This window comes from Candoia aspera, chromosome 7, assembly GCF_035149785.1.
Source record: "Candoia aspera isolate rCanAsp1 chromosome 7, rCanAsp1.hap2, whole genome shotgun sequence".
In the NCBI taxonomy this organism is placed as follows: Eukaryota; Metazoa; Chordata; class Lepidosauria; order Squamata; family Boidae; genus Candoia; species Candoia aspera.
This window is the reverse complement of record NC_086159.1, coordinates 50,892,363-50,907,581: the sequence shown is the minus strand read 5'-3', so window position 1 is coordinate 50,907,581 and position 15,219 is coordinate 50,892,363. Positions and strand designations below refer to the sequence as shown.

The 15,219-nt window shown below is 36.5% G+C and overlaps 1 protein-coding gene across 2 annotated transcripts in view; it reads right to left on the bottom strand.

Moving 5' to 3' along the window:
* Positions 1-15,219, bottom strand: part of NELL2 (neural EGFL like 2) — a 133,013-nt gene that overhangs the window by 65,811 nt on the left and 51,983 nt on the right. For both annotated transcript variants that reach the window (XM_063309386.1, XM_063309387.1), the window contains exon 10: positions 2,955-3,046. In XM_063309386.1, coding sequence (XP_063165456.1) covers positions 2,955-3,046 — 92 coding nt within the window. The remainder of the gene's footprint in view (positions 1-2,954; positions 3,047-15,219) is intronic.

The following is a 15,219-nucleotide window of genomic DNA, read 5'->3' as shown; positions in this document are numbered from 1 at the left end:
TATCTCCATGCCTGAATGAAGCTACTGAAACTTTTGGCAATGTATTGTTGCAGAATCCCTTTAATAGCTGCTGCTCTGGGTGACTCACTCTACTCTTTGCTGAGTGTTTAGATCAATGTGAAAAATAGGTAGCAATTTTTTATTAGAGGATCAATCCACTGATATCTCCAAAAAGTAGCTAAATTATATTCTATTGAAATTACCATTAGAACTACTAGGTTTGAATTTGTATTATTTTATATAATATTTATATAATTATAAAATATATTACATAGGGATTTTTAATGAATCTCTATTATTATTATTTGTTTTATAAAACTAAATATAAACAGTAAAATGCAGACAGATAGCCGACAAATCTAAAATATCATATTGCTAATATATTGTAGTGCATCATTAAAAGCTTATAATACTATAAAATATTTCATAACCATTTCCTAATTACAATATGTCTCTATTAAACTTTAAAGGTACTTGGTTAACATAACTGAAGTCATTAAAAAGAAGTGAGAAAGAGAAACTACAGATAATAAACAATACATTAAGATAATACTGTAAATTATATATTGAGTTAGAATCTCTATTAACTCATTTATAAACTTAGTTCTTTCGGATTTTCTTTTTGTCTTTAACTAACTAAACTATGGAACTGGTCCATAGAATTGCCAAGAATCAGACATGATTGAACAGATAGCATCATCAGCATCATCAGCATCATCAACTAACTAAATATAAAACAGTTACAAAAATATCCACAACTCTGCGGCACTGAAAATTGTGGCTTGATAAAAGAGACAAAATGGCAACAATCCAGACCTACCAATTCAAGAGTGAAGTTGGACAAATTATGAACCCAGATCTAAAGTTCTGAAAAAAAAAACTTTCAACGGTAAGAGTTATGATACAATTGTATTGGATTGTATCATATAGAATACAGCACTACAGAAAAAGCTACAACTAACAAAAAAAGTCAAGAAGATTTGAAAAAAATGGTATATTGAGAGATGCTGCCAGAAAAATGGTTTGGACAGTGCATTGTGTGTTACATAACTGATAGTCATTGCAGTAGAGAAATGGGGTGGGGGGTGTCATATTGGACTTCCTAGGAAAATCTATAGCAGTTCTTCCACACTGCAACAATAGATCAAAACTTTTCATCAAAATAGTAAGTGTAGCTGCATTTCCAGGCCAAATTGCTGCACCATGTTTTTCTTTAAATGTTCCCAGAACATTGTCTTCCATTGGTACAAAGGAAGTTGCTATAGAGATAACACAGATCTCATTAACCTTTAAGAGTAAACTCAGTAACTGTAATGATTGCCTACCCTAACAGTACCAGACTCACAAGTAGGGACTTAATGATATCTGATTTATTAAAGAATAGTATGCAAATACAGAGAAAGCTGAGAATGAGCAAAAGTGCGCCAAATACAAACTAAAAACCCTCGGTGCGAACGTAATCCCTCCCCTTGCCCAAACCATTTCAAATTCCCCACCGCAGGTGCTGGTAACAATTTCTGCTGATGTCCTGGGAAGAAAACCTTGAACACACGAAATAACCCAAACACATTCCAATCCAGCTGAATACAGATAACATCCCAGGAGACAGAATCCTCCTCCCCTCCCAACTGAAACACGCATCAGCAAAATGACATGCGAAACGTTACGATGTACATTTAACATTGAAACGATGAACATGACAGTAACTCATTAATGCAGCAAATATTTTCTTCATATTAAATTCAAAACACATTCCTCTCATCTTTTAAAACAGATCTAAAACTATTAGGAAAGAAAACCACAGATCCAGCCCTACTTAGTGCAGGACATCCACCAAAATTAATGGGGCTTAGGGTTAGTTAAGTTTATTTCAGTGGATTTATTCTCCTTAAATATGATTCAATGCCATATATATTAAATTAAGTGCTTTAATATAGAAACAGAAAAATGGAAAAGAAAGAGAGAGAAAGAGAAAGAGAGAGAATGTATCCTAAAATATGTTCTAAGGGTCATGCATAAACAAATGCCAGAAAACTGCACGCAGCTTTAAAAAGAAATACAAATTGAAGTGGAGAAATGATTGAACATGTGTTTTCTTGTGAAAAATGCTTATGTGATAATTAATAAAGCAGGCATCTGTCCATTTTTCTAAAAAAGAAAAAAAATGGTTAAATTCAGGCTAGCAAAAACAACATAGCTATAGAAGCACACTAAAGATCAAATTTCTCAACTAAAAAGAAAAATACACGGAGCCACACTGCAAAATTGTAGTAGCAACATATTACATAGAACATGTGATGAAATTATGTCAGGGCCAGCCCAAGAACAGTGCTGAGTCAGTGTAATCCATACTCCAGTTCTTAATTGTTGTCACCATACAGACAGAATCTTGCCAGACTAAAGCTACTCTAACTGACCTAAGGGCAAATAACCTGTGAGACTCTAGGGAGGAGCTACCTTGAACCTCTTAACTTTCCCAGCAACAGTCTCCAGACTGTGAATCCTCTTATCTGCCTGGAATGCGCTCCCTCCTTCCTGGGAATCAGCGTTAGCACCGAAATCCACCACATCACCCCCTCCTTCAGGAACACATTCCATCACATAATGAAGTGTTTAAAAGCAGTAATTGGTGGGGAAATGGCATGGCATGGCATGGCATATTTAACAACCCTAAAAATTGTTCTAGAAATAAACTTCAGATATCCCATAAGTATTTAGAATACCCAAATACATTTCTCCAAGTGAAATGTATTTGGTGTAAAATTTTAGACTCCTCCTTGGATATCACAGCTTTATTATGAGTAAATATGCAGTTAAAAAAATATCTTACACATAAAGGCAATATGAAAAAAGATACATCAACTTGAAAAGCCATCATGTTACTACTATAATAGCTTTTAATTTGTTGTATTGGAACAAATTACAGGAGAAAGATAAACTAAAAATAATCTTACCTTGCATTCAAACAGAATACAGTCCTTTGAGTCTAAGTACACAGATTGTCTTTCCCCTTCAAAGTAGGTTTTGCCTTCAAATACACATATTGCTATAAAGTTAAAAATAGCACAATACTTTAGTACTTAGATTTTTTATATATGATGCTCCAAGACAATGATTACACCACTTAACAGAAAATTCTAGGTATTAGACATCATTTAAGTATCACTTAGAAGCATAGCAACTGTTATTTAGCAGCTAGAATTCGGTGTATTTTATTTGTATGTGGGGAAACTGGATTACTCAGGTTCAGTCTTGACCTGTGATCATTCCGTTTTCCCCTTTTTGTCAAACAAAGCAAAGCACAGAGAAAGGAAAGCAGTAAACACAACCTTGAACTTGTACGCAAGAACCTGCTGAACCTGAATCTGTAAGCACATTATAGCTGGTGTTTCAATGGAAACACAGGCAAGGCATACTTCATTTTGTTTTAAAGTTCACAAGACACTTTTGAAATAATAATTTTTTTTATGTACGATAAGTATATGATGTAATAAGCAACAGAAAGGTATGGCTGCAGGAGTGGACACTAAGTGTTTATTCCCCCCATCACACCTAGCAAGTAATATAATTAATATTCTAATACAGTGTCTCTCAACCTCGGCAACTTTAAGATGTGTGGACTTCAACTCCCAGAATTCCCCAGGCAGCCATGCTGTGGACTCCAGGTCAGCAAAGAAAACAAGGGTATATACTCTCCCCTTATTTATTCAGCCTATACACTGAATATATAATTGGAGGAAGAACTATCAGTACCTGTGCTATGATGATGATAGCTGAAAATGATCTGGAAGCTCTAGTAATGAAAATCGGGAGCACAGTGGAAAAATGATTACATATAAAAAAATACCACACTAATGACAACAGATACAGCAATCAGTCTTAGAACTGATGATGAATTTACTGAAGTGGTAGATAACTTCTGCCTTTTAGGATTGACCATCAACACTATAGAAACCAGCAGTCAAGAACTATATCATAGACCAAGGCCATTCAGATGTTGTGCCTTCATGCCTACAAAGATCGGAATCATGCAGGCAATGGTTGTCCCAGGGGAACTATAGAACTGACTTGAAAGAAGCAGGATAAAAAGAGTACTGATGCTTTTGAACTTTGGTATTGGAAAATATTCCTGAGAATAAATAAACGGATCATTGAACAAATGAATCCAAAGTTCTTACTCAAAGCACAAATGACCAGGCTGAAATTATCATATTTTGGACACATTATGCAAAAACCTAGCTTTCTTGAGAAGTCTGTGATCCTGGGAAAGGTCAAAGGAAAGAGATGAAAAGGGTGGCCAGCACCAAGATGGACTCAATTGCGCTGGAAATGGGTTCATCACTGAAAGACCTGAAGGGCTGGGCTGGGGCCAGATCATTTACCATAATTTACACTGACTTTCAATTTAAAATTTGAATGTGATTTTAACTGAATTTAGTGCTATCATCATTTGAAACTTTTGCTTCTAGCTTATTCGAATAACTCATAGTCACTTCCTGATCAGAAACAAGACCTTGATTTATATATTTATAATTATTTTCTCTTGTAACTGTATCACACACTCAAACACTGTCATTGACAGTTTCTACCTTTCATAGTATATGCTAAGAGCATAACCAGTGTGAAGGAAAGGAGAAATGGTAAAAATAAAGTTTTTCCCTCTTTCTCTGAGCAAGAGGATTCTGTCAGTAGAGTACACTCACAGAAGTCAGGATCCAAGTCAATATATTCTGTTTATATTTTTTTCTATCTGATTTAAAAATTATAGTCATCAGTATTATATCTTTGGTACAAATCCTGGAATTCATCAGAGACATATTTTTAATAAGTCAATGCGTGTTTATAGCCAATTAATCTAGTAAAATCTATGAAAGATTGCAGTTCTGCTAATAGTAAGTTGTCAAATATGTATTTGCTGCAAGCTCTAATATGCTGAAGCATTAAACTACTTTAATATAATACATACTATGCTACATTGAGGCACTATTTATTTCTTATTGCAGTGGCTGCTGTTCACTGTAATTTGATTTCTTTATTCCAAAGGTTTTAAAATGTTTTCTACTAGTGGAAGTTCACTCCATTAGATTGGCTGAACTGAAATGTGTGTCTGTACGCATTCCAGCCGCTTGATATTTCAAACATACATAATCCAGATAAAGCTCTCACATATTCATATGGTAGATGTTTGACTATATGATCTGTACATGATATGTAATAGGACAAAGAATGGATAATACAGCAACCATTTCAAGGCTGTATTCAACTGACCAACTCTACCTGTCAAGTATAATTAATTTATTTGCATTTTATTAGAAGTGACCTTGGCAACATGAAGCTCCAAAGCACACTGCTTTGGCTCAACCCTAATGCTCTTCTGTGACACCACCACCATATGCACTAGTGTTGTGAGGATTAAACTGTGAGTGACAGCTACTAGCTGCAGGGCTGCTTCCAGAAATTTCATTTCCAAAATCTCCAGCAGGTTTTTGCTGAAGGCAAATTGTTGAAGACTCTTCCCCTGGGGATTTAGTGGATAGTAAAATTGAATGAAGCAATAATTTGACACCTAAACACCCTACATAGTTTATTAACTTTCACTTCTCAAGTGCATAAACACACATGCAAGAACCTCACTAACAAAACAGCAACTTCTGCAAAGTAGTTGAAGTGGAATATATTTAAGCTTCTTTACCTCCAAAAGTCATTAAATCTAGTCTGTCCTGTTTAGTTGGTTGGTGGCTTGCAAACTGAGAAAGTTGCATTAAGAAAGACACTAGGAGTCAAAAATTTGTACAATCATGCTATACAATGATTACTTCCAATTCTCTAGAGTTTCAGGGAGGATCTTTCCTAGATTCTTTAAGATCTATAAATTAAGCCTAGCATCGACTATATATAAAGAATGGGCTCTACAAATTAGCTTAAGTCCTGATCCTGACAGTAAAATAGTCCTTATATTGCACTTTAAAAATTCAGAGGCTGAATTTTGGTGTAAAAATGCTCCAACAGCTCTGAAAAGGAGTGTGCTAAACAAAACATACCCATTTCCAGCTTTAAGTTACCCAGATCCCTAAGATTAATTCCTTGGATAATTAGATTTAATATGAACTATTCAAAATATATATTGTATTTTTGTTGAACCAAATTTTATTTTCCTTGATTAGACTATCATCATTTGTAACTTTCAGAATGACTATTCACTGTGCTATAATACACAATACTTAAAGAATTCAATCTAAGTAACTAGTTATTGTCATACCAATTATTAGAAATTTAATGTTTGAAGGATGAGTTATTTGTATTAATATAAAAACACATATAATAAATATAATGCATGTAATAAATATGGCTTAAATCCCTAAAATAAATTTCTAGGGCATATCCCCATGTTATATAAAGTGCTTAGTTTAAAAAAAGAGTAGCTTTTATGAATACCTTAATACTATATTATTTTCATGTATTATTACTTTTCTTTCTACATTCAGCAAGAATTGAATATCCTAAGGTAATAATTACAACAACAATAATATACTGCATTTTCAGATGGAGATTTAAGAGCCTTCCAAATGCCACTCATGCTTCAAAAGATGGAAATTGGAATAGAAGACCAAGCTCTTATATTCTGTCCCACAGAAGCAGTAAAGATTTTACTCAGCTTTATATGCTATAATTAGGTTTACAAGTCAGGATCCCTGTGCACACAGTTTCAGGAAAAAGTAGAATTTGTACTAGGGACAGATAGGTCCAAGCAGATACTGTTACAGCTTCCACAATCACTTGATTCTTTATTTTGTTCCATATTTTTACTCCAACAGAATATAAAAGGTTTAAAAAGTCAATTAAAGTAGTAAATTAAGTACTAAAATAATGTAATATCAGCCTGGCAGAACTATGTGTTCCCTAACATTTATTGCATGGGGGTCCAAAGGCAATTCCTGAGGGAGTGCATTCCATGGTCTGGGATCAGTACCGAAGTTTCTGGCCATCCAGAAAGTCAGGCCTCTGATGGTGACAGAATCTTCAAAAGGAGCTTTCCCTCAAATCTTAACAAATGATCAGGTTCATAGCAGTAAAGGCAGTCCTTTAAATAGTCAAGCTTTAGCTGTTTAAAGTTTTAAAGGACAATACCAATACTTAAATTATTCCTAGTAAACAACCAAAAGCCAGTTCCATTCTTTCAGTTCAGGTATTATATGATCCATGTTCCTTGTACTGATAAGAAGCCTAGGTGCCATATTTTACACCTTACTTCAATATTTGGATAATTTTCTGTCCATGTAATATGCCCCTAATGAAATTATGGAAACGTATTTCTACCTAGTAGACAAAGTACCAGAAATTTTGTCAATATGCATCAGTTGAAATTCATCAGGTGTGTCTTCAAGAAGGAACTGTGAACCTTTTGAATTTCTGCCTGCATAATTACTATAGTAGAAGGAATCTTGGGGACGCCTTGTTGCTTGTATAAATTCATTTGTTTAACATTAGCACCTTACATGAATACAACGATTATGTTTTTTTAAATCAAAGTTTAAGATTGAGCATGTAGTGCCAGCCAAAATGCCTTAAAGCAGTCCCAGAAGAGCTTTACTTTATTTCTATAAACTCCAAATCATTCAAGTGAGAGTTAAGTGTGGTCTATTAGGATTGGAGCATGGGCATTCCCATTCAGCTACAAACTCTGACTTTATGGTAATTATCTGACTCATCCTACCCCACATCACAGTAATTATGCTTTGATCCTTATACTAATATGTTGAAATAGCAAGATGGGGTGGAGACTTCAAATGACATGTAGGGTGGGGGAAAAAAGCCAAAGAGATTGTGGCAGAGAAGAAGGGAAGAGAACAATGGAGAAAAAATATTAGAACTGATAACATGTTATGTTGTTATATATCCGATAACATAAAGGAAAGAGAGCACTAAAAGCAGAATAGAAAATGGTGACAAGAGAAAGAAGAATTTAAGATGTGCATTTGATCCATGGGGAAGTAGCAAAAATGGGGGGAAATGGTACAGACAGGAGCAGAAGGTGGCAGGATCATGAATAGAGATTTGGGGACTGGTGAAGGCTGTGATAGGAGGGGAGAAGGCAATAGAGGAAAGGATTTGATTGACTGATTGATTGATTGAATTATTTATATGATGCCTATTTGAAGGATGCAAGGTGTTTTACAGCAGTGCATTAAAGACATCCATAAATCCAATATATTAAAAACAGTAAATCTTAGAATATTTAAAGAAGAATGTTGGCTGTCTTCTAAGTCTCTCCCCAAAAATCCTGTGGATAAAGAATATCTTCAATGGCTTCTTAAAGGATAAAAGAATGGGAACCTCATCTCAGAGAGGAGGGGGCTGCCTCTGAAAATGCCATCCAGAATGGACATACTGAGGTTGATCCACATATACTCCCTCTAAAATAAATGATACTGTATGGCACCCAGTTATTAAACATAATCCCCGGAATGCTGCTCATACAAGCTTTCCTAATCAGTGTGAAAATATTTTTCCTGACACAGTCTCAAAAATTATTGTTGTTTATTCATTTAGTCGCTTCCGACTCTTCGTGACTTCATGGACCAGCCCACGCCAGAGCTTCCTGTCGGTCGTCAACACCCCCAGCTCCCCCAGGGACGAATCCGTCACCTCTAGAATATCATCTATCCATCTTGCCCTTGGTCGGCCCCTCTTCCTTTTGCCCTCCACTCTCCCTAGCATCAGCATCTTCTCCAGGGTGTCCTGTCTTCTCATTATGTGGCCAATGTATTTCAGTTTTGCCTTTAATATCATTCCCTCAAGTGAGCAGTCTGGTTTTATTTCCTGGAGGATGGACTGGTTTGATCTTCTGGCAGTCCAAGGCACTCTCAGAATTTTCCTCCAACACCACAGTTCAAAAGCATCGATCTTCCTTCTCTCGCCCTTCCTTATGGTCCAGTTCTCGCAGCCATATGTTACTATGGGGAACACCATTGCTTTAACTATGCGGACCTTTGTTGTCAGTGTGATGTCTCTGCTCTTAACTATTTTATCGAGATTTGTCATTGCTCTTCTCCCAAGGATTAAGTGTCTTCTGATTTCCTGACTGCAGTCAGCATCTGCAGTAATCTTCGCAGTTAGAAATACAAAGTCTTTGACTGCTTCTACATCTTCTCCCTCTATTTGCCAGTTATCAATCAAGCTGGTTGCCATAATCTTGGTTTTTTTTAGGTTTAGCTGCAAGCCAGCTTTTGCACTTTCTTCTTTCACCTTCATCATAAGGCTCCTCAGTTTCTCTTCGCTTTCAGCCATCAAAGTGGTATCATCTGCATATCTGAGATTGTTAATGTTTCTTCCAGCGATTTTAATTCCAGCCTTGGATTCCTCAAGCCCAGCATGTCGCATGATGTGTTCTGCGTACAAGTTGAATAGGTAGGGTGAGAGTATACAGCCCTGCCGTACTCTTTTCCCAATCTTAAACCAGTCCATTGTTCCGTGGTCTGTTCTTACTGTTGCTACTTGGTCGTTATACAGATTCGTCAGGAGGCATACAAGATGACTTGGTATTCCCATACCACTAAGAACTTGCCACAATTTGTTATGGTCCACACAGTCAAAGGCTTTAGAATAGGCAATAAAACAGAAATTAGATGTTTTTCTGAAACTCCCTGGCTTTTTCCATTATCCAGCAGATATTGGCAATTTGGTCCCTAGTTCCTCTGCCTTTTCTAAACCCAGCTTGTACATCTGGCAATTCTTGCTCCATGAATTGCTGAAGTCTACCTTGCAGGATCTTGAGCATTACCTTACTGGCATGTGAAATGAGTGCCACTGTTCAATAGTTTGAACATTCTTTAGTGTTTCCCTTTTTTGGTATGGGAATATAAGTTGATTTTTTCCAGTCTGATGGCCATTCTTGTGTTTTCCAAATTTGCTGGCATATAGCATGCATTACCTTGACAGCATCATCTTGCAAGATTTTGAACAGTTCAGCTGGGATGCCGTCATCTCCTACTGCCTTGTTATTAGCAATGCTTCTTAAGGCCCATTCAACCTCACTCTTCAGGATGTCTGGCTCTAGCTCACTGACCACACTGTCAAAGCTATCCCCGATATTGTTATCCTTCCTATACAGGTCTTCCGTATATTCTTGCCACCTTTTCTTGATCTCCTCTTCTTCTGATCCTTCTAGGTCCTTGCCATCTTTGTTTTTGATCATACCCATTTTTCCCTGGAATTTACCTCCAATGTTTCTAATTTTCTGGAAGAGGTCTCTTGTCCTTCCTATTCTATTGTCTTCTTCCACTTCCGCGCATTGCTTGTTTAAAAATAATTCCTTATCTCTTCTGGCTAACCTCTGGAATTTTGCATTTAATTGGGCATATCTCCCCCTATCACTGTTGCCTTTTGCTTTCCTTCTTTCTTGGGCTACTTCTAGTGTCTCAGCAGACAGCCATTTTGCCTTCTTGGTTTTCTCTTTCTTTGGGATGAATGTTGTTGCCGCCTCCTGAACTATGTTGCGAACTTCTGTCCAGAGTTCTTCCGGGACCCTATCTACTAAGTCCAGTCCCTTAAATCTATTCTGCACCTCCACTGCATATTCCCTAGGAATATTAGTAAGCTCATATCTAGCTATCTGTGGGTCTTCCCTGATCTCTTTAGTCTGATCCTAAATTGTGCAATAAGAAGTTCATGATCTGAACTCCAGGTCTTGTTTTTACTGACTGTATAGATGTCCGCCACCTCTGGCTGCAAAGGATGTAGTCAATCTGATTTCGGTGTTGTCCATCTGGGGAAGTCCATGTATAAAGCCATCTCTTAGGTTGTTGGAAGAGAGTGTTTGTTATGCAGAGTGAGTTGTCTTGGCAAAATTCTATCAGCCTATGTCCTGCTTCGTTTTGTTCTCCCAGGCCATGCTTACCTGTAATTCCAGGTGTCATTTGACTGCCCACCTTAGCATTCCAGTCTTCTGTGATGAAAATAACATCTCTTTTAGGTGTGTTGTCCAGTAGGTGCTGCAGATCCTCATAGAACTTCTCTACTTCAGCTTCTTCAGCATCTGTGGCTGGGGCGTATATTTGGATCACTGTGATGTTAGATGGCTTGCCCTGAATTCGAATTGAGATCATTCTATTGTTTTTTGGATTGTATCCAACCACTGCTTTAGCCACTTTACTATTAATTATGAAGGCTACTCCATTTCTTCTGTGGTTGCCTTTTCCACAGTAGTAGATCTGGTGGTCATTTGATGTGAAGTGGCCCATTCCAGTCCATTTCAGTTCACTGATGCCCAAAATGTCTATCTTTAATCTTGACATCTCACCAATAACCACATCCAATTTGCCCTGGCTCATAGATCTTGCATTCCAGGTTCCAATGGTGTGTTGATCCTTAGAACATCGGATTCGCCGTTCACCACCAGCACCGTTGGCCGCTAGCCGTCCTTTCAGCTTTGAGCTAGCTGCGTCATCACGTCTGGGGCTAGTTGAGCTCATCCTCTGTTCCTCCCCAGTAGCATTTTGACCATCTTCCGACCTGGGGGTCTCATCTTCCGATGATATACCGACATATCTCTGGTTGCACTGATCCATTTAGTTTTCACGGCAAGAATACTGGGGTGAGTTGCCATTACCTTCCCCAGGGATCGCATTTAGTCTGACCTCTCTGTCATGACCTTCCTGTCTTGGGTGGCCCTTCACGGTTTAGCTCATGGCATCACTGAGGTGCTCAAGGTTCAGCACCATGACAAGGTAACGATCCTTTGCTGAAGCTCAAAAATTATAATAAAATAAAGTAAGAATAAGAGTAATGAGTTGGTTATAATTTGCTGAAGGAATTTATTGAATTCTGCAAACTCCTTGGTAAGGGCAAAATGAAAAAGAAAAAAAGAGCAAAATTTTGGGGATAAATTACAATTTAAAATACCCTATAGCACACTTTCAATGTACTGATATTTTTAATTCTCCTGGCAAATTATATTTTGATATACGGTACCTTAAATATAAATTCCCAAAATACTGTATACACTACATATTTGTATTAATACAGATTTCCTTATCCATTCTGTTTTATTTTTCATTCCTTAGGCAAGCAAAGAGATTTATCTGTATTTTTTTATGTATAGACGTTTTCTTCAGTGTATTTTGGCATATTTTTCAAAGTGTACAGCATCATTCAAATGCAAGAGTTCTGCACGTTATACTAACTTGTATACTCTTACATAATGGTATACTAAAGAACAGTATACCACTTCCATCAGTCTACTTCATGTTCTACAACAATACCAAGGTTTAGTGAAATGAAGATGAGACTGACAAAGTTTTTGTAGTGAGAGCTTGTTTACAGGTCCAATGCATGTTTTGAGGCTCACAATCAAAAGCAGCTCTAACTGTGCCTTCAATCTTAGCAGGTGAAGGAAACTGAAGTGATACAAACTTGAGGCTCTTCACCAACCTGCTGCCACTTTGCAAAGACCATGGATCCTTCAGGCAGCCTGCTGTTGAGGCAAGCTGAAGCTGGTCAAAGGTGTTCCAGCATGAAAATAGTGTTTCTCTGGTTACCACAGCATTGGACCTCCCATATGGACTTTCAAGTTAACATGGAGAAGTCTTGGGAAATCAACCAACCATGCCTGTAGTGTTGAATTATTGTTGTTGCATATGAGTTGTTGGCTGTGATTATATTTCTTCAATTTAGGTAGGACTTTAGGATTTTCTTTAATCATTTAACAAAATTCTAAGCATATTTTTCTCTTTATTTAGCTGTGCAAAATACCTAATGTATCCCAGATTCCCAGTTTATAAACTTCCTCAGGTGTTAGATCTTTGATGGTTATTTCATTTATAAGTTGAATATCTTCTTGTGAGTTAATGATTTTCCCTTTCTTTACTTCAGTGATGGCACATATTGCTGAAATTTGCATTGCAATATCACTACTAAATATCTGAACAGTATCTAGTAATGATTCAGTTCAGCTATCTAGAAAGTAAAGTTCAGTTTAGTATCTAGTAATGATTCAGTTCAGCTTTTCATCTGGCATATAATTTTAAAAAGTAAAAAAGTTGGAAGAGTTTGACTTATTTAGCATTCTTGTTGATGGTATAATTACAAAACTGAAAATTAAAATAGCAGTGGATCACCTTGAAAGATCCTGTTATGGACATTTGTAGATAGGGTAATAGGGTAAAAAATGATACTTTATTTTAAATTCCATAATTGGGAGAAGTATAGCACAGGCACATCTATCTTTACCTTGCCACACCCTAATCTATACAGCATACTAGTACAGGTTTTAATAAATGTCTTGTATGCAGCTTAACTTCAAATCAATAGGATAATACAAACAAAGGAAAGGAAATCAGAAAAACATCAGAGAAAACATTCTCATGAGATTGAGCAGTCAAGAGGTTGAGCTATTAACAGCAATCAGGGTCAGGGGTAGATATAATGATTCACAGTACTTATAAAGATCTAGACACTTAACAAATTCTTGAGGAGTATAAACAGGAAGAATTTTAAAGAATATTTGCTTGTGATCAGAGAAAGGTCAATCTTAGATGAACTCCATCTGAAAGATGCAGATGGAAAAAGAACAGGAGTCTGGTAGCACTTTTCTGACTAATAATTTTTATTAAACAGCATAAGCTTTCATGAGCTGTATCTCACTTCATCAAATATATAAAGTGGCCACAGATGTAGGATTTAAACTGAGATGAGGCTGGAGGGGGAGGGAAGGAAAGACATGTTGGTTGTGCAGTACCCTAGTAATGTATTAAAAATCCATTGAGGTTTTTGAGATTTCTGAGCTTGCTGAAAGCTCCTTTCCCCGGCATTCCCAATTTAAATCCTACATCAGTCTAATCACTCTATGCATCTGATGAAGCAAGCTCCAATTTTTCAAAAGTGTCTGCCTTTTAATAAAATTTGTACTACCAGACTCCTGGTAAAGGTGCTACCAAACTTCTTCTGAAATTTTGCTACCATATAGCAGCATAGCTCCCTTTCTACAATTTGGTGTTAAAAATACGCCTTCTGATTGTGTACAGTATACATGGTGATTTGGATTTAGTAGTTGTCATTTTTGAGCAAAGATTATTGAAATGTACTTCATATCATGGTATCAGTGAAAAGTATTATAAGCTCAGCTAGTTTAGGATAGTATCATGGTATGATCATGGCTTACTAATTCTATGAAAGGATGGTGTGCCCACATATTTCCAAGCACAACTCAAGAAACACATCCATAAGTATGTAAGATCATCTTCACCTTATGTTTTGCATTATATATTCTTTTTCAGGATATACAACATGTAAATAAATACTATTCAAATAAGAAAGGAAAGGGATTATGAAAAATCAATGCATATATGTAGCTTAATACAAAATTGATTTATTTATAACTATTTTAATGTTCTGACTTGGAGCTTGTCTCAACTGGCCAAAAGTGGTTTCATCTTCATGTACCTTTGCAGCAATCCATTCAACATTTCTGCTGCTTTCAATTTGAAGAATAGCAGAGCATGTGAATACATCTACTTATTTCAAAATATGCAGCTTAAACTACAGCCTTATAGTTGGAGTTGGGACAGCATAAGTTGGGACTTATGTCTGCATTAAAAAAGATTAAGAGAAGTCTGGAGGTCTTAAATTGAAGAATGAAAATAATGGAGATCAGCTGAATGAGTTAAAGCAGACTCTAAGTCATTATTAATTATGAAAATATGATATTTTATGTTGGTATGAGCAAAATAAACAGAGATGACAGATAAAGAGAAAGGGAACCTGGAGAAATAATTTTGTTTTTAGGAATGCATTTTGAGGGGAGATTGATGGAGAAGTTATTTGAGAGTTTAAGAGCTCAGTTTGTGCTTATGGGTCAATCACTTGTCTCTACTCAAAACATAAAGCTTTCTTTTCTTATTATTCAATCTGGTGTTCAGAGTGACCAGAATATGGGTACTGATAATATATATCTCAAGGATAAGAAGCTTCTTATGTTTGTGGGACAGATGAGATGAAAGTAGATTGAAAGGCAAATGAGACTTGACACACCTCCATGACTCTTTCATTATTGCAGTTTTGGTCACCAAGATCCATTAAGACTGTCTTCCTGGAAGTATAATCTATTTCCCACCTGAAAATGTTGCTGTATACAAACGCACACACACACACACAAATATTCTACTAGTGGAAGATTATGCCTCTTGGTAATAGTTGCTGGCTATTTCTCTCACATTTTATTTG